Here is a 21,135-nt window from a genome sequence, read left to right as displayed (position 1 = left end):
CCAGCAATACATGCCAAGTAAGCCAGGCAAATATGGCATAAAAATCTGGGCAGCCTGTGATGCAAAAACTAGCTATGCATGGAATATACAGATTTACACAGGCAAGTCTGCAAGCGGCATCCCTGAAAAAAAAACAAGGAAAACGTGTAGTCCTCGATATGACTACTGGACTGCAGGGTCACAACATTACTTGTGACAATTTTTTTTACCAGCTATGACCTTGGACAAGAACTTCTCAGGAGGAAAATCACCATGGTGGGCACAGTGAAAAAAAACAAACCTGAGCTGCCCGCTGAATTGTTGCAGATGAAGGACAGGGCTCCACTTTCCTCAAAGTTTGTTTTTACAGACACCACCACTGCTTTTTCATACTGCCCCAAAAAATGACGGAATGTGGTACTGATGTCCACACTTCAACACTTCACAAAGATGCAGCTGTGTCATCAGGAAGTGACAAAAAGCCCAGAATCATCCTGGACTATAACAAAAACAAAGGAGGAGTGGACAACCTGGACAAGCTGACTGCCACCTACACTTGCCAGCGAATGACTAGGAGATGGCCAATGGTTGTATTTTACAACATCCTTGATGTGTCAGCAGCATGCAATTCATTTGTGTTGTGGACCCACATTCACCAAGGATGGAATTCAAAGAAAGAAAACAAGCGGAGGATGTTTCTTGAGGAACTAGGAAGATCCCTTGTCAAGGCGCACATTGACCAAAGGGAACAAGTGCCCCGAGACCCAGCCGCTGCAGCCTTGGTCCGACAACTCCAGAGCTCAACAAGTGCTTCGTCCACACCCACAGCAACACAAAGAGCATCATCACCAGCATCCTCCTCAACCAGCCCTGCCTCAACATCAACCACAACAGCCACAACCCCAGTGAGACCACCTGATTCTAAAAGAAAGAGGTGTCAGGTCTGCCCTAGCAATAAGGACAGAAAGACAAACACATCGTGCTTCGCCTGCAAAAAATACCTCTGCAAAGAACACACAAAAAGTGTCACTTTTTGCCACACATGCATCTAAATACTAATGCATCTAAAAACTACTACTTGATTTCTGTTGATTTGATTTGCTTGATTGATTGTTGTTTGTTTGTTTGACCTAGAAAAGCTACTTTTTATTATTATTGCTATTAATGTTAATATAATTTTCATCTTTTATTTGTATTAAAGTTCTATAAAAAAAAAAATCAGTTTTTTGCCTTTTTCATAAAGTAGTTAGATATGGGTCAAAATTGACCCGTAACACCATAGATGTTACTAGAGTTAATAATATAAAATATATAGATGTATATTTTTTTACATTTAAGAAATGTGTTCTAAAACCCTTCAGTAATAGTCAGGTAATATAACAAACTTTTTAAAGTTTATATTATTCTCTTGAGGTTCATTTGACAATATTTTTATATTGAAAATGAAGGGTACGCTCTCAAATGAAAGGCCCAGGGGGCCACAACAAAAATATTAAAATCAATCCTTCCATGGATGAGAAACCCTAACAAGGTAACTAAGAGGTAAGAAACAAATTGGATCGTAAATAACTGTTTTTAGGGTATCCTAGGAGTGATTTAAGACACGGGTAAAAACCGACCCGTTAACATAAGAAAGAGTAACAGAAAGTTAACACTAGAGGAAGGTTATATATACTATAATGTGATCCCATAATAAGCACGTGTTAATAATAATCCAGTAATCCATAAAAATGAAATTCTCTCTATGGCAAAATAATCAGGGCTAAACAGAAGAGTACTTAGCCCTCCCCTGCTTAGCGAATTAGTAAATCCCTCCCCTATTGTTTTATTTTAACAAAAAATTATTGTAACCTCACATTTTATCTTTTTCTTTATAAAATCTACTTGAAGAGAGGACGAAAATCTAAATTGACTCATCCTGATATCTTAGTCTATTTTAATACATTTTGCCATGGGAACAGAAATACTGTGTTGAAGTCATCCTTGTAATGACACATTACACGTGGGAAAAAGGTAGTGATTTTATTACAAGATTTACATGCTTTATTTCTTCCATTTAAAGGAGTTTGCCAAACCAGTAAACTTCCGCCATATGGAAAAAAAAAAATCAATATTTGTAATATATAGAGTTCTGAAATAGTGTTTTTTTTCCAAGCGCCAGGAATTGGACATCGCGGCCCAGTGCAATGGCAGCATCGTTTCTGGTATAAACCTCATTAAACTCCAGCTGAGCCATACTTCATTTTATGCACTTCTGATCTGTGTGTTCAGATCACTGAAGTCTTCATTTTACAAAAATAACAATTTTTTTCCCCATTGGTTCAGTAGTGATATTTCTTACGTTCTCACTCATTCTGATGTACTGGGATTTTCTCAGCTTGTCCGTGGTTCTCTGCACAGTAAGAACCTATATTAGTGTAGGCAAAGTATGAAATGTGACTTTAATGGTTGGCAGGGTGTTTGGTCTTGATTACATACAACGGTTATGGAAGAAGTGATGACAGAGGAGATAAGTGCCCATCTAAAGGTGCACAAACAATGAAACCTATTAATGATGGAGGCTTTGGAACACTTTATCGATAAAAGAATTAGGAAACCCCCACATTACACCTACGGGGCCTTCGTGACCTCCCATTCTACATCCACAGACATTAATATGGAGTTGCTCCCCACTTTGCAGGTATAAGAGCTCCCTCTCTTCTGGGAAGGTTTTCTACAAGATTTAGGAGTTGTCTGTGGTATTTTTTGCCCATTCATGTAAAAGAGCATCTGTGTTATTCATCCATGTGTCCAGAATTTCTTGGTATGCTTAAGCATTAATATTTCCCTTCGCTAGAACTAAGGGGCCGAGACCGACCCCTGATAACAACCACATAGATTTACCCCTCACCACTTAACTTTACAGCTTGCACAATTCAGTCAGGCGGCTAATGTTCTCCTGGCATTCACCAAACACAGAGTCATCAATCAGATGCCAGATATGAAATGTGATCCGTCACTGCACAAAACATGACTCCAGTGGCTACAACTTTACACCACTCCATCCATCGCCTGGCATTGTGCTTGATGATGTAATGCTGCATACAGCTGCTCAGCCATGAAAATCCATATCATGAAGTGACCGGTGCAGTTTTTGTGCTGAATGTTAATACTAGAGAACTCTGCAGTTATGGAGTCAGGAGAGCATCGGGTGACTTTTTCTGCCCTCTGCTCCTCAACACTCGGTGACCCCGCTCTGTATCGTTACGTGGTCTCCACTTTAGGGCCGAGTTGCTGCGGTTCCTTCCACTTTTCAGTATTATCACTCACAGTTGATGGGGGAAGATTTGGGAGGGCATGACCTGACTTCTTACAGCGATGGCTCCTTTAACAGGTCCTCGCTGGTATCAGTGAACTCTTTACCACCAACCATTCTGTCACGTGTCAGTAAAGGCAGAAGGCATGGCTGAGGGCCGAATGTTACACATCGGGGGCAATGAGGCCAGATGTTACACGCCAGGGGTGATGGGGCCAGATGTTATACACTGCAGGTGAGAGGTCAGAGGTTACACACAGGGGGCGGTGGGTAAGGATGTTATACATCAGGAGCGAGGGACCAAATATTACACACTGTGGGCTAGGGGTCGGATATTATACACCAGGGGGCAATGGGGCTGGATGTTATATATTGGGGGTGAGAGGCCGGACGTTACACACTGGGGGGTGAGAGGCCAGATGTTACACAATGAGGCGAGGGGCCAGATTTAATGCAAGTGTAAAATAACTGTTACTTCCATAGGACTGAGCAAAAAATCCTGAAATCAGTGATTGCGAAGTGCCCCCCAATACTTCTCTCCATATAGTGTACAAGAACAGGTAATAAATGCTCTTGTAGCTGTCACTATTTATTGATGCACTACATAGTACAGCCACATGTCACTCCGGAGGGCCGACTCAACTGCCCATTGATTTGAAATGGGGCATGTAATATTTTATTTCATTCAGGCAATAAATATTTTTTTTCTCACTCATCGTTAATTTAAAATATCGGAAGATGTAAGTTGCGGATGTGCTGTCAGCAGGGGCCCAGACCTTGTTCCTACATCGGGGACCTTAATAGTCTTGGTGTGCACTTATACGTGAATCCTTCTTGATCGTAGAGCTCCGCGGCTGCAGGAAATAACACTATTAGCCATTTATTGCAATCTTAGGAAAACAGACAAAAAACTAATAATCGACTTCATAAATGATGTGTTTTGCCTCCAATGATGGTTTAGATAAGACTCTTGTTGTTTCACCCTTAGCATTGCTTTTGTTTCTACACCTGCCGATATATTGTGTTCACTGGCTGTTTCCGAATGTTTATTTTCTCATAACCATCTGTCCTTAAAATGAGTTATGTTTTATTAGCTTACACACATTTCATCACTTGCTGCAGGGTGCGAAAAACATCAGGAAAAAGTTTTGGGCTTAGTAGAAAGAATGAAATACTAGCTTCAAAATGCAATATATTGGTTGCAATCCCCCATAATCTGCCCATACAAATTGATTTGGAGCTTGTAACGTTGTGTGCTTATAATGAGTTTTGGGTGAATTTCTGATGTTGCCTATTTTCACTGTCCAAAAAAAACCTGATATCTTACAGTACCAGTAAAGCCGAGAAGATTTCGAGAAATCTCGTGGCCGCTGTGCTTTTTTTTTATACTTAGCGTAAACTGACCCACAGGGCGTGCTTCAAATCTGTAGCATGACAATTTCTGCTTTATGTACGGATTTTTCCCATAGACTTGCAGTAGATGCCAAAGATTCAGGTAACAACCGCACGTGTGTTTAGTGCTTTTCCATGGTGGAAAAACATCAAAAACCCATGTAATTCGCACATGGCTGCATCAATAAAGCCAAATACCAGGAAGTATCAAAAACAAAACTGCTTTATTTAAAACATGAGACACCAACAGGAGACAAAAAAACAGCGTTAAAAACGTGATAAAAATGCATGTTAAGAAAACGCAATATGATAGGTACAGAAATGGTGCAGAAACAAAATAATCACCAAAAGCTCATCGTGGTACACAGGGTTTCCAACTTGACTACTTTTTTTTTTTTAGCTAGATCATCAAAAAAATCACAGACAGAGGATATTTTTTGGGGGACACATTGGAAAACCATAGTAATCCATTATGATTATAAGTGACACATCTACATGTCACTGTGACCTGTAAAGTTTGTTCGGCTTTTTTTTTAATGCACGTAGCAAAAAAAGTGACCAGTTTCTATGGACGGTCCTAAAACTTCAGTATGGTTGGCCACCCTGGTGGAGTCGTAGCCTTATTTAGTTTTTGTGTATTGTGTTAGGGGGTGAGTGCTCTCCTGCAGGGGCGGATGTATCATTGACACAACCTGTGCAGATGCACCGGGGCCCAAGAAGTAATGGGACCACTACCATCTCCAAATCAGGTGGAATTGCGCATTATGAGGAGCTATTGGACGCCAAAGGGCCCATACACAGTTCTTGCACAGGGGCCCTTTTCTGTTTGTGTCCACCAGTGCTCTCCTTATATATGAGGAGACAAGGGGGAGTTTTTAGAGTTAGTAAACTTAACTGGTGGTATGATTTATCACGGGTATGGATATTTTAACCCCTTCATGACCTTGCCGTTTTTTGCAATTCTGACCAGTGTCCCTTTATGAGGTAATAACTCAGGAACGCTTCAACGGATCCTAGCGATTCTGAGATTGTTTTTTCGTGACATATTGGGCTTCATGATAGTGGTAAATTTAGGTCGATAATTTCTGAGTTTATTTGTGAAAAAAATGGAAATTTGGCAAAAATTTTGAAAATTTCGCAATTTTCGCATTTTGAATTTTTATTCTGTTAAACCAGAGAGTTATGTGACACAAAATAGTTAATAAATAACATTTACCACATGTTTACTTTACATCAGCACAATTTTGGAAACAATTTTTTTTTTTGCTAGGAAGTTATAAGGGTTAAAATTTGACCAGTGATTTCTCATTTTTACAACAAAATTTACAAAACCATTTTTTTTAGGGATCACCTCACATTTGAAGTCAGTTTGAGGGTTCTATATGGCTGAAAATACCCAAAAGTGACACCATTCTAAAAACTGCACCCCTCAAGGTGCTCAAAACCACATTCAAGAAGTTTATTAACCCTTCAGGTGTTTCACAGCAGCAGAAGCAACATGGAAGTAAAAAATGAACATTTAACTTTTTAGTCACAAAAATGATATTTTAGCGAAAATTTTTTTATTTTCCCAAGGGTAAAAGGAGAAACTGGACCACGGACGTTGTTGTCCAATTTGTCCTGAGTACGCTGATACCTCATATGTGGGGGTAAACCACTGTTTGGGCACATGGTAAGGCTCGGAAGGGAAGGAGCGCCATTTGACTTTTTGAATGAAAAATTATCTCCATCGTTAGCGGACACCATGTCGCGTTTGGAAAGCCCCTGTGTGCCTAAACATTGGAGCTCCTCCACAAGTGACCCCATTTTGGAAAGTAGACCCCCCAAGGAACTCATCTAGAGGCATAGTGAGCACTTTAAACCCCCAGGTGCTTCACAAATTGATCCGCAAAAATGAAAAAGTACTTTTTTTTCACACAAAATTTCTTTTAGCCTCAATTCTTTCATTTTCACATGGGCAACAGGATAAAATGGATCCTAAAATTTGTTGGGCAATTTCTCCTGAGTATGCCGATACCTCATATGTGGGGGTAAACCACTGTTTGGGTGCACGGCAAGGCTCGGAAGGGGAGGCGTGCCATTTGACTTTTTGAATGGAAAATTAGCTCCAATCGTTAGCGGACACCATGTCGCGTTTGGAGAGCCCCTGTGTGCCTAAACATTGGAGCTCCCCTACAAGTGACCCCATTTTGGAAACTAGACCCCCCAAGGAACTTATCTAGATGCATAGTAAACACTTATAACCCCCAGGTGCTTCACAGAAGTTTATAACGCAGAGCCGTGAAAATAAAAAAATAATTTTTCTTTCCTCAAAAATGATTTTTAGCCCAGAATTTTTTATTTTCCCAAGGGTAATAGGAGAAATTGGACCCCAAATGTTGTTGTCCAGTTTGTCCTGAGTACGATGATACCCCATATGTGGGGGTAAACCACTGTTTGGGCGCACGGCAGGGCTCGGAAGGGAAGGCACGCCATTTGGCTTTTTGAATGGAAAATTAGCTCCAATCATTAGCGGACACCATGTCGCGTTTGGAGAGCCCCTGTGTGCCTAAACATTGGAGCTCCCACACAAGTGGCCCCATTTTGGAAACTAGACCTCCCAAGGAACTAATCTAGATGTGTGGTGAGCACTTTGAACCCCCAAGTGCTTCACAGAAGTTTATAACGCAGAGCCATGAAAATAAAAAATAATTTTTCTTTTCTCAAAAATGATTTTTTAGCCCACAATTTTTTATTTTCCCAAGGGTAATAGGAGAAATTGGACCCCAAAAGTTGTTTTCCAGTTTCTCCTGAGTACGATGATACCCCATATGTGGGGGTAAACCACTGTTTTGGCACACGTCGGGGTTCGGAAGGGAAGTAGTGACGTTTTGAAATGCAGACTTTGATGGAATGCTCTGCGGGCGTCAGGTTGCGTTTGCAGAGCCCCTGATGTGCCTAAACAGTAGGAACTCCCCACAATTGACTCCATTTTGGAAACTAGACCCCCAAGGGAACTTATCTAGATGTGTAGTGAGCACTTTGAACCCCCAAGTGCTTCACAGAAGTTTATAACGCAGAGCCGTGAAAATAATAAATGTGTTTCCTTTCCTCAAAAATATTTTTTTAGCCCAGAATTTTTTATTTTTGCAAGAGTAACAGGAGAAATTGGACCCCAAAAGTTGTTGTCCAGTTTCTCCTGAGTACGCTGATACCCCATATGTGGGGGTAAACCACTGTTTGGGTACATGCCGGGGCTCGGAAGGGAAGTAGTGACGTTTTGGAATGCAGACTTTGATGGAATGGTCTGCGGGCATCATGTTACGTTTGCAGAGCCCCTGATATGCCTAAACAGTAGAAACCCCCCACAAGTGACCCCATTTTGGAAACTAGACCCCCCAAGGAACTTATCTAGATGTGTGGTGAGCACGTTCAACCCCCAAGTGCTTCACAGAAGTTTACAACGCAGAGCCGTGAAAATAAAAAATCATTTTTCTTTCCTCAAAAAAGATGTTTTAGCAAGCAATTTTTTATTTTCACAAGGGTAACAGGAGAATTTGGACCCCAATGTTTGTTGCCCAGTTTGTTGTGAGTACGCTGATACCCCATATGTGGGGGTAAACCACTGTTTGGGCACATGTCAGGGCTCGGAAGGGAAGTAGTGACATTTGAAATGCAGACTTTGATGAAATGGTCTGCGGGCGTCACATTGCATTTGCAGAGCCCCTGATGTGCCTAAACAGTAGAAACACCCCACAAGTGACCCCATTTTGCAAACTAGACCCCCGAAGGAACTTATCTAGATGTGTGGTGAGCACTTTCAACCCCCAAGTGCTTCACAGAAGTTTATAACGCAGAGCCGTGAAAATAAAAAATAATTGTTCTTTCCTCAAAAATTATGTTTTAGCAAGTAATTTTTTATTTTTGCAAGGGTAACAGGAGAAATTGGACCCCAATAGTTGTTGCCCAGTTTGTCCTGAGTACGCTGGTACCCCAAATGTGGGGGTAAACCACTGTTTGGGCGCACGTCGGGGCTTGGAAGGGCGGGAGCACCATTTGACTTTTTGAACGCAAGATTGGCTGGAATCAATGGTGGCGCCATGTTGCGTTTGGAGACCCCTGATGTGCCTAAAACAGTGGAAACCCCTCAATTCTAACTTCAACACTAACCCCAACACACCCCTAATCCTAATCCCAACTGTAGCCATAACCCTAATCACAACCCTAACCCCAACACACCCCTAACCACAACCCTAACCGCAACACAACCGTAACCCTAATTCCAACCCTAATCCTAACCCTAATCCCAACCGTAACCCTAATCCCAACCCTAACCACAACTGTAACCCCAACACACCCCTAACCCTATCCGTAACCCTAACCACAAGCCTATTCTTAACCCTATTTCCAACCCTAGCCCTAATTCCAACCCTAACCCTAAGGGTATGTGCCCACGTTGCGGATTCGTGTGAGATTTTTCCGCACGATTTTTGAAAAATCTGCAGGTAAAAGGCACTGCGTTTTGCCTGCGGATTTACAGCAGATTTCCAGTGTTTTTTGTGCGGATTTCACCTGCGGATTCCTATTGAGGAACAGGTGTAAACCGCTGCGGAATCCGCACAAAGAATTGACATGCTGCGGAAAATACAATGCAGCGTTTCTGCACGGAATTTTCCGCACCATGGGCACAGCAGATTTGGTTTTCCTTAGGTGTACATGGTACTGTAAACCTGATGGAAAACTGCTTCGAATTCGCAGCGGCCAATCCGCTGCGGATCCGCGGCCAATCCGCTGCCAATCCGCTGCGGATCCGCGGCCAATCCGCTGCAGATCCGTTGCCAATCCGCTGCGGATCCGCTGCGGATCCGCGGCCGATCCGCTGCGGATCCGCGGCCGATCCGCTGCAGATCCGCGGCCGATCCGCTGCGGATCCGCTGCCGATCCGCTGCGGATCCGCGGCCGATCCGCTGCAGATCCGCGGCCAATCCGCTGCCGATCCGCTGCCGATCCGCTGCGGATCCGCGGCCAATCCGCTGCCAATCCGCTGCAGATCCGCGGCCAATCCGCTGCGGATCCACTGCGGATCCGCTGCGGATCCGCTGCGATCCGCGGCCGATCCGCTGCAGATCCGCGGCCGATCCGCTCTGTGTGCACATGCCATAACCCTACCCCTAACCCTAACCCTACCCGTAACCCTAACCCTACCCCTAACCCTACCCCTAGTTCTAACCCTAACCGTAGTGGTAAAAGAAAAAAAAATATTTTCTTTATTTTATTATTGTCCCTACCTATGGGGGTGATAAAGGGGGGGGTTTATTTATTATTTTTTTATTTTGATCGCTGTGGTAGAACCTACCACAGCGATCAAAATGTACCTGTAACGAATTTGCCAGCCTGCAGATTCGGCGGGCGTACTGAGCATGCGCCCGCCATTTTCCAAGATGGCGGCGCCCAGCGAGGACACGGCCGGACACCGGGAGGATCGGTAAGTATGAGGGGGTGGTGGGGGGGTGGATCGGAGCACAGGGGGGGGGATCGGAGGACGGGGGGAGCAGACAGGAGCACGGGGGAGCGGACAGGAGCACGGGGGAGCGAACAGGGGGACGGAGGGGGGTACCTGACAGAACGGACGACTGGGGAGGAGATCGGGGGCGGTGGGGGGGGCCAGTACATGATTTCCAGCCATGGCAGATGCTATTGCAGCATCGGCCATGGCTGGATTGCAATATTTCACCATTTTCATAGGTGAAATATTGCAAATTGCTCTGATTGGCTGTTGCACTTTCAACAGCCAATCAGAGCGATCGTAGCCACGTGGGGGCAAAGCCACCCCCCCTAGGCTGAAGTACAACTCCCCCTCTCCCTGCAGATCGGGTAAAATAGGAATTAACCCTTTCACCCGATCTGCAGGGATGCGATCATTCCATGACGCCGCATAGGCGTCATGGGTCGGGAAGGGGTTAAAATGTTACGTTACGTTTGATTTGTTTTGGGCTCTTTATGTCCGGTGGAGTCAGTGGCATCAGCAGGAATTTTTTATTCCTTTCAAGTCGGGACTATTGAGTGAATTCTTGGTGTGGATAGATTGTGTCCAGATTTTTCTATTACTTCCCATAGTCATGGAATATCTTAATCTTAAAGCATACCTGTTATTTAAGTTGACATGTCCTTGAGGAACATGTGTTTGTGTGTCACGTGTGCATATGAGAAGTGACACGATTTCTGGCCATTATAGTAACTGAATGCCATACTTTTGACCAGATTTTTGCCTTCTCCAGGATTTTTGTCTAAGTTTCCCATACACAGTGCACACAAACATGAGGGATTATTGCTTGCCTGTTTCTATGCAGCACAGATGTAGCAGCATGGGGGTTATTATCCAGCATTACTGAGCAGTTTATCTGTGAATCCAGCTCTAGGGTGAGGTAAACACTTACTTGTAGGCAGCAGACCCATCTGTGCTTGTCGTTCTGTCACTCTCATTTTGCTTCCTTCGGCACTGCTTCATAGATTTCAATTGGCAGCTGTAATCTGACTCTTCAGTGAGCTGTCAGTCAGTCCCCACTTGAGCAAGACTGATTTTAGCCATTTTTACAAGTGAATAAAGAATGCAGGAGGTGGAGATAGGTGCATAAATTGAGAAAGAAGTACAGTTAAGTCCATATATATTTGGACAGAGACAACATTTTTCTAATTTTGGTTATAGACATTACCACAATGAATTTTAAACATAACAATTCAGATGCAGTTGAAGTTCAGACTTTCAGCTTTCATTTGAGGGTATCCACATTAAAATTGGATGAAGGGTTTAGGAGTTCAGCTCCTTAACATGTGCCACCCTGTTTTTAAAGGGACCAAAAGTAATTGGACAGTTGACTCCAAGGCTATTTCATGGACAGGTGTGGGCAATCCCTTCAATATGTAATTCTCAATTAAGCAGATAAAAGGCCTGGAGTTGATTTGAGGTGTGGTGCTTGCATTTGGAAGGTTTTGCTGTGAAGTAAACATGCGGTCAAAGGAGCTCTCCATGCAGGTGAAACAAGCCATCCTTAAGCTGCAAAAACAGAAAAAACCCATCTGAGAAATTGCTACAATATTAGGAGTGGCAAAATCTACAGTTTGGTACATCCTGAGAAAGAAAGAAAGCACTGGTGAACTCATCAATGCAAAAAGACCTGGCGCCCACGGAAGACAACAGTGGTGGATGATCGCAGAATAATCTCCATGGTGAAGAGAAACCCCTTCACAACAGCCAACCAAGTGAACAACACTCTCCAGGAGGTAGGAGTATCAATATCCAAATCTACCATAAAGAGAAGACTGCATGAAAGTAAATATAGAGGGTTCACTGCACGGTGCAAGCCACTCATAAGCATCAAGAATAAAAAGGCTAGACTGGACTTGCTAAAAAACATCTAAAAAAGCCAGCACAGTTCTGGAAGAACATTCTTTGGACAGATGAAACCAAGATCAACCTCTACCAGAATGATGGAAAGAGAAAAGTATGGCAAAGGCGTGGTACAGCTCATGATCCAAAGCATACCACATCATCTGTAAAACACGGCGGAGGCAGTGTGATGGCTTGGGCATGCATGGCTGCCAGTGGCACTGGGTGACTAGTGTTTATTGATGATGTGACACAGGACAGAAGCAGCCGAATGAATTCTGAGGTATTCAGAGCCGCCATACTGTATGCTCAGATCCAGCCAAATGCAGCAAAACTGATTGGTCGTCATTTCATACTACAGATGGACAATGACCCAAAACAAAAAGCCAAAGCAACCCAGGAGTTTATTAAAGCAAAGAAGTGGAATATTCTTGAATGGCCAAGTCAGTCACCTGATCTCAACCCAATTGAGCATGTATTTCACTTGTTAAAGACTAAACTTCAGACAGAAAGGCCCACAAACAAACAGCAACTGAAAACCACCGCAGTGAAGGCCTGGCAGAGCATCAAAAGGAGGAAACACAGCGTCTGGTGATGTCCATGAGTTCAAGACTTCAGGCAGTCACTGCCAACAAAGGGTTTTCAGCCAAGTACTAGAAATGAACATTTTATTTAAAATTATTTAATCTGTCCAATTACTTTTGGTCCTTTTTAAATACAGGGTGGCACATGTTAAGGAGCTGAAACTCCTAAACCCTTCATCCAATTTTAATGTGGATACCCTCAAATGAAAGCGGAAAGTCTGAACTTCAACTGCATCTGAATTGTTTTGTTTAAAATTTATTGTGGTAATGTCTATAACCTAAATTAGAAAAATGTTGTCTCTGTCCAAATATATATGGACTTAACTGTACATTTTGCTGCTTAGATTTGTTACAATGTTTGTCATATTAGGTAATCATGAGCTAACGTGCTCGGAAAAGGCGTAATTCATGCTCGGGAACTAACCCAGAAAGTCTTCATCTTGCTTGAAAAATATGTTCAAGTCCCTGCGGCTGCATGTCTCTCGGCTGTTAGACAACTGCAACACAAGCATGGATTGGCTAACAAACAGGCAATCCCTGTGTCCAACAGCCGAGAGACATGCAGCCACGGGAAATCGAACATATTTTTCAAGCACACCGAAGACACTTGGTTAGCACCTGAGCATGAATAACACCTTATTGGAGCAAGTTCGCTCATCACTAATATTTGGTAGTACAAATTGATTTGATTTTTGCACACTTTGTTGAAATTCTAGTTGTGTGACAAATGACTGTGTGTGTCGGCCTATTAGTATTCCTATATTTTAAATCTCTAGCCCTTGTTTTAGTCTGTATTAGGGATGAGCAATTAATCAAATGAATTTCACCAATTTGCCTAGTGTCTTCTCCACAATTCGGATTTTTGGTCAGACTTGAAAAATCAAATTTAGCCGTGGTCCCAGAGCAGCGCTGTCTTACCATTAGTAGGGGTGTGGGGGTGTTAGTGGGTTGTGGGGGTGTGACACTCCCCTTGAGAAAGCACATCCGTGAAACGCGCATCGAAGAATCGGTGGTATTGTTAACATGTTAAATGCCGCTGTCAATGTCTGACAGTTGCATCTAGCATGCTTGCGCTGGATGGGTTGCCGATGAGTTGGCATGACCCCTGTGGTTGTCATTGTTTGATAGCTATGAGCGCCACCCAGTGGTCAGCGCTCATAGCAAGTGAGCATTTCTGATGTTGTGGATGATCGCAGCTTCTAGTCTCCCATGGAGACTATTGAGGGAAGTGTAATGTAAAAAAATGTGTTTTTAAAAATAAAAAAATAACAAAAGAATAAAAGTTTAAAACAGCCACCCCATACGCCCCATTCAAAATAAAACAATAATAAAAAAAAGAAAATACACATATTTGGTATCGCCACATTCAGAATCGCCTAATATATATCAATACATAAAAAGAATTAATCCGATCAGTAAACAGCGTTACGAGAAAAAAAATCCAACTTCTAGAATTTTTGGCTATCAAAATAAAATGTCAGCTCGGCATGCAGAAAATAAACCATCACCCAGCTCCAGATCACGAAAAATAGAAACGTTATGGGTCTCGGAAAATGGCAACTTTTTTTTTTGAGAAATTTGGGATTTTTTTTACCACTTAAATAAAAAAGAACCTATACATGTTTCGTATTTACGAAATTGTAATGACCTGGAGAATCATAATGGCAGGTCAGTTTTAGCATTTAGTGAACATGGTAAAAAAAAAAAAAAAAAAAGAATTGTGGAATTGCACTTTTTTGCAATTTCACAGCACTTTGAATTTTTTTTCCTGCTTTCTAGTACACTCTTATGGCAAAATCAATGGTGTCCTTCAAAAGTACAATTCATCGTGCAAAAAACAAGCCCTCACATGGTCATATTGACGGAAAAATAAAAAAGTTATGGCTCTAGGAAGAAGGGGAGCGAAAAACGAAAACGTAAAAATGGAAAAACCCAAGGTGAAGGGGTTGAAATATACATTTTACATATCATATCAATTGTACAGGAACTATAAGAAATAGTAATGTTTCTAAGTGATTATTAGGGGATAAATAGGGATCAGTGGACGTGTGGAAGTTTGGGTTTGTCGAGTTGAAATCAATGGAGAACCTGAATTTTTTCGGCTGGAAAAAAATCTCTTTCTCTTTCGCTATCTCTGTGCAGTTCAGGTTCGCTCATCTCCAGCAATAAAGGTATAGTAATAGTAAAAGCAAAGGGAATATACTCAACGATTGATATATACTCAAAAAAATAAGCCGTACATATGGATATTCCACAAATGTAATCAAATGAGAGAGAATTCACATAAATAAAAGTGCAAGTGTATGAATATTCTCATACTGAGTAGTGCAAAAATATTTAGTTGAAAGTATTTAAGAGAAATGTGTGAAGGTATGATTCATAGGGAAGATTCTCCCATATAGGATGTGTTGTGGAAATTCTCCACTATAAACCCCATAGAAAGCCGCAGGGAGATCCACCCCAGGTTAGCAGATTTTGTTTTGGATTTTTTGGACGTGTTTTCCTGTGGAAATAAGAAAAACAACCATAATGAAAAAAATAAATGTTATTGTCTTCCCTGGTGATTTTGTGGCCATCACATGTGATGACACGTTATAGCTGAAGGCCCGGACTCAGATGCTGGCTGGAATCCAAGGAAGTTTTATTTGAACCATACCCGGACAAAGTTTAGAAAAAAAATTAGGATTAAAACTTAAAATTGCCTATATAATTAAGAAAGTAAATGAGATTTTATCTTTTGGCAAAATTGCCCAATCCAAGACTGTATTATGCACTGAAAAATGCCTGATATAGAAGAATTTATAATGACTTTTATTATTCTGATCAAATATATTTTTCTGTCTGAAACAGGTGGAAACCATTGGGGATGCATACTGTGTGGCAGCTGGACTTCACAGGAAGAGCAAAAGTCATGCCAAGGCAATAGCACTAATGGCTTTAAAGATGATGGAGCTCTCGGAAGAAGTTCTCACTCCTGATGGGAGGCCCATTAAGGTATATCCACATTAAGTACGGAGATTAGGTAAAGCTGGGCTTACCACTACATCAGATTCTATCCGACTCATAAATCTAAACAACAGATTACCCAAAGATTACAGATTACTTAAGGGATGCAGTAAAACCTGACCTTTATTAATTTCAATTAAAAGATGGTCAATACTATTTAAAAATACTAGATTGAGCTTGTATTATTTCATTATTTAACCAGATTCATTAGAGAACCATCCCTCTTCGACTAAATGTATTCAACACCTTTCAGAAGCTATGCTATCCTACCTAAGCCATTGCTGCAGTCCATGGATTTTAGCAATATCCAGGTGTGTGTGTATATATATATATATATATATATATATATATATATATATATATATATATATATATATATAATATATTATGATGTACAAGAATCACTAAAGCCTAGACAGGCTTCCTCAAATGGCTGGGGTAATAAATCTGTCTGGCTCATAAGCTCAAACTTTGAGCCAGAGGAGTGAATAGTTATAAAGAGTAGAAATGTTGAAATAACCCAACACATCAGACTGCCAATTGATTTTAATGAGAACCATGTAATGAATTGGTTTGAACATTTAATGTCTGGTTTCTTAATGGTTGATGGCGAGGTGTCTTAGTTATGGGACACCATGTGATTAGCTCATCACGTGGCTATCCTTCTAACCAAAATGTACTGTATTTTCCCAAAAAGATAACCTTTCAAAGGGTTATCCTTAGTCTCTAAATCACAAATTACCGCTTATTCACAAGATAAGGGATAGCATGCTGATTGCTGGGACTTTCAGCGATCCCAAGATTTTGTCTCTAGAACCCTTACAGTAGGGTTCTGCAGCCCCTTCTTGAATGGGGCAAAGGTGTACGTGCTCAGTTCATTTCACTGTGAACGGGTCTGCTGGAAATAAGGAAGCGCTGTGCTTGGCTTTCTATTGCAATCTCATAGTCAATGAATGAAGCGGAGACTGAGCAGATACAGTACAGGTCCGCTCCATTATTATTATTATTATTATTCATTTTTATAGCGCCATTTATTCCATGGCACTTTACATGTGAACGGGGCAAATATGGACAAGTACAATAAACATGAGTAAAACAAGGCACACACAAGTACAGGAGGAGAGAGGACCCTACAGAGGATGGGTGAGGATGCACTAGGAGAGGGTAGAGCTGGTCATGCAGTGGTTCAGTAGACTGGGGATCACTGCAGGTTGTAGGCTTGTCAGAAGAGGTTCCTTTTGAAGGTTTCTGTGGTAGGCGAGAGCCTGATGTGTTGGGGTAGAGAGTTCCAGAGTATAGGGGAAGCACGGGAGATGTCTTGAATGCGGTTGTGGGAGGAAGAGATGAGAGAGGAGTAGAGCAGGAGTTCATGAGACGATCGAAGGTTGCATGTAGGTAGGTAATGGGAGACCATGTCACAGATGTATGGAGGAATCAGGTTGTGAATGGCTTTGTATGTCATTGTTAGTGTTTTGAACTGTAGCCTCTGGGCAATAGGAAGCCAGTGAAGGGCCTGGCAGAGAGGAGAGGCTGGGGAGTAACGGGGAGACAGGTGGATTAGTCGGGCAGCATAGTTTAGGATGGATTGGAGTGGTGCCAGAGTGTTAGAGGGGAGGCCAGAGAGTAGGAGGTTGCAGTAGTCGAGGCGGGAGATGATAAGGGCATGTACTAGTGTTTTTGTGGTTTCATGGTCAAGGACTGCACGGATCCAGGAAATATTTTTGAGTTGGAATCAGCAAGAGGAGGCAAGGGCTTGGATATGTGGCTTGAAAGAGAGGGTAGAGTCAAGGATCACCCCAAGGCACCGAGCATGCGGGACCGGGGAAAGTGAGCAGCCCTTGACATTGATGGATAGGTCTGGTGGAGGGGTAGAGTGAGGTGGGGAAAGATGAATTCAGCTTTGTCCATGTTCAGTTTTAGAAAACGAGCAGAAAAGAAGGATAAAATAGCAGACAGACATTGTGGGATTTTGGTCAGTAAGGAAGTGAGGTCGGGTCCAGATAGGTAGATCTGCGTGTCATCAGCGTAGAGATGATATTGTAAACCATGGGATTCTATGAGCTGTCCCAGGCCGAAGGTGTAGATGGAGAAGAGTAGGGGTCCTAGAACTGAGCCTTGGGGAACACTGACAGACAGGGGGCGAGATGAGGAGGTGGTGTGGAAGAGGGAGACACTGAATGTCCAGTCTGTTAGATATGATGAGATCCAGGATAGGGCCAAGTCTGTGATGCCAAGAGATGAGAGAATCTGTAACAGGAGGGAGTGGTCCACGGTGTCGAAGGCAGAAGACAGGTCCAGGAGGAGGAGGACAGAGTAGTGTTGCTTGCTCTTGGTGGTTAGTAGGTCATTGGTCACTTTAGTTAGGGCAGTTTCAGTTGAGTGTTGTGTTCGGAAGCCAGATTGTAATCGGTCAAAGAGGGAGCAGGAGGAGAGGTGGGAGGACAGTTCAAAATGGACATGCTGTTCCAGTAGATTTGAGGCATAAGGGAGAAGGGATATCAGGCGATAGCTGGACACAGAGGATGGGATGGGTCGAGGGAGAGTTTTTTGAGGATAGGTGTGATTGATGCGTGTTTGAAGGATGAGGGGAAGACACCGTTTGTAAGTGGGAGGTTGAAGAGTTGTGTTAGGGTCGGGATGAAGACTTTTGCGAGGTTAGGGATGAGGTGGGACGGGAGCAGGTCAAGCGTGCAAGTGGTGAGATGCGATCTTGACAGAAGTATGGAGAGCTGATCGTCTGTCATGGTGGAGAAGCTGGCTTTGGAACAGGGCTGAGAAGTCAAGAGGAGGGGCATTGGGGGCTGCGCGCCAAAGCTTTGTCTGATGTTATCGATCTTCTGCTTAAAGAACGAGGCAAATTCTTCAGCCGAAATGAGAGGGGAGGGAGGAGATGCTGGGGGACGGAGTAGAATATTGAAAGTGTTGAAGAGCTGTTTAGGGTTGTTAGTCAGGGAGGATATGAGAGATGAGAAGTAAGTTTGTTTTGCTGCAGTGAGCGTGGACTTGAAGCTGGCGAGGGACTGCTTGTATGCAGTGAAGTGCTCAGCAGAAGGAGATCTCTTCCATCGCCATTCAGCGATCCTGGAAGCCCATCTCAGTTCTTTGGTCAGGCTGGTTAGCCAGGGCTGCCTGTTGATTCTACGAGTTTTGCTATGCATGAGCGTGGCGGCCCAATCGAGTGTTGCTGTTATTGTGGTGTTATAAAAAGTGGTAGCATCATCTGTGTCATGGAAGAAAGCTATGTCTGTAAGAGGGAGAAGGGACTCAGAGAGTGAATGTAGCTTGAGGTGTTTGAGATTTCTGCAAGGGTGAGTGAGTTTGTGGAGTAGAGGTTGCACACTAGGAGAGGAGAGGGAATAAAATGTCAGTAGGCTGTGGTCAGACAGGGGGAGGGGTGAGTTAGTGAGATTAGTAAGGGAACAGAGGCGGGTGAAGATGAGATCCAATGTGTGGCCATCTTTATGGGTGGCTGCGGATGACCATTGAGTGAGACCAAAGGAGGCAGTGAGCAATAAAAGTTTAGAGGTGGCTGAGGTGGAAGTGTCAATGGGGATATTGAAGTCACCCATGATGATAGTGGGGATGTCGGCTGAGAGGAAATGAAGTAGCCAAGTGGTGAAGTGGTCAAGAAAGGTGGAGATGGCTAGTTCTGGGGGGCGGTAGATGACTGCCAGCTGGAGGTTGGAGGGGGAGTAGATGCGGACGGGGTGCACCTCGAACGAGGGAAGAGTAGCGGAGGTTGGCAGTGGAATTGGGGTAAAGGAGCAGGTATCGGAAATGAGCAAGCCAACCCCTCCACCACGTTTGTTGCTGGGGCGAGGGGTGTGAGAGAGGTGGAATCCACCATAGGAAAGCGCGGCTGGAGATGCTGAGTCAGAGGGGGTGAGCCAGGTTTCAGTGATGCCGAGGAAGGAGAGTTTGTTATTGATAAAAAGGTTGTGGATAAATGACAGTTTATTGCAGACAGAGCGTGCGATAGTGGGGGATTGGGGGCTGGATGAATGGGTATGAGGTTACTGTGGTTGCGAAGACGTGTAGAGGATCGTGGCAAGGGATTAGAAATGAGTGTGGGAATGTGTTGAGGAGGGCCAGGATTTGGGAATATGTCGGTAGCAATGAGGAGCAGCAGACAGAGCATTAGAAGGTGTGAGCTGGATAGGTCATGATGTGGCCGTGTGTGCCTGGAGAGAAAGGATTGTATGTGGAGGAATAGCTCTGTGGAGGAGGTGAGGTGGCTGGGGAGGATGGAGGAAGAAATGACTAGTTCCTTACTGGGTGGAGGGATTACTAGAGATAGGAAGAGATAAAGTAGTATGGGGGTGAATGTTAAAAGAAACCGAAACATTATAGTAGTTTTCTATTCTTTTACCTTTCCAGTCAATTCCAGTCCAATTGTAGTCTAATTCATAGTAATTCAAAATTTGTAATTTAAAAGATGGAATTTCAAAGATGATCAGACACGTCTGGTCAGACTCATGGTTTTGAATTTATGTGCACCTAAGGGCTCGCAGCTGAGAGGGGATGTGGGCGTTTGTGTCCAGAGCACATATTCACAGTTAAGCTAGGTCATAAAGAGGGGGTGGGGTAGATTGACATTCAAGACAACGCTCTGCAGAGCCTCATTCTGGAGGTTCAATTCTCAAGATTGCTGAAAGTGGTTGGACCCTTAGTTATCAGCAATTGTAAATTTGTGGATAGCTCTTAAAGGTTTCCAACATTTAGGTGACATTGCTTCTTCTATCTTCATTGAACAAATTTGCTATTCTACTGTTCCTTCTGCATTTATGGGTCCGAAGTCAAGGAACAAGGCTTAGGGGATTATCTACTATGGATACTCCTTTATTGATGGAAGGATCACTTAATTATAAGCACATTTTAAACTACCTTCATTCTTCGACTCCCACTAATAGGATCTGCCTCAGAGAAAATAAAGCGTTACATGACGCCTGTTTATTAATCATTTTTCTTAGTCTTCTCTGCACCTTTGTTCCAAAGTTATGCCTCCTATAATAAAGATGCTAATTTTCCCTTTGACCAACTAGGCGTATACCACTGAACTTCTTTATGGGTGTTTGCTTTTTTCTCCCCTATTATTCTGGCCAATCAAAACACGGTTGTGTCATATTAGAGTAAAAGTAAACCCCCACGGAGGTCCCAGCTGCAGCCTGGCCCAGAGTGTTCTCCTCAGAAGAGATTTGGCCACAGAAAACTTCTGTGGTTTACGTCCAGCAAAAAGACAACAATTTTTGGAATGCTATAAACTTATAAAAACAAATTAATACTACATAAACTAGAGCTTCCCTTTATGGGAGGTGAGAACACTTAAACGTTACAAGAACTATTTATATCATATGCATACTTTTGAGAATAGGAAACAGTATGGTAACTAACTAACTATGGAATGCTATTACCCACTACGGGTATATTATCTTAACCCCTTAGTGACAGAGCCAATTTTTACAATTCTGACCACTGTCACTTTATGAGGTTATAACTCTGGAACGCTTTATCGG

The 21,135-nt window shown here is 42.9% G+C and overlaps 1 protein-coding gene across 1 annotated transcript in view; it reads left to right on the top strand.

Annotated features, from left to right (window-relative positions):
* The window catches only part of GUCY1A2 (guanylate cyclase 1 soluble subunit alpha 2), a 338,699-nt gene that overhangs the window by 234,899 nt on the left and 82,665 nt on the right, over window positions 1-21,135 (top strand). The window contains exon 6 of the mRNA XM_077298399.1: window positions 15,467-15,610. Coding sequence (XP_077154514.1) covers window positions 15,467-15,610 — 144 coding nt within the window. The remainder of the gene's footprint in view (window positions 1-15,466; window positions 15,611-21,135) is intronic.

The sequence above is a fragment of the Ranitomeya variabilis genome, chromosome 3 (assembly GCF_051348905.1).
Source record: "Ranitomeya variabilis isolate aRanVar5 chromosome 3, aRanVar5.hap1, whole genome shotgun sequence".
NCBI lineage: Eukaryota > Metazoa > Chordata > Amphibia > Anura > Dendrobatidae > Ranitomeya > Ranitomeya variabilis.
This window is presented reverse-complemented; position numbering and strand designations above follow the sequence as displayed.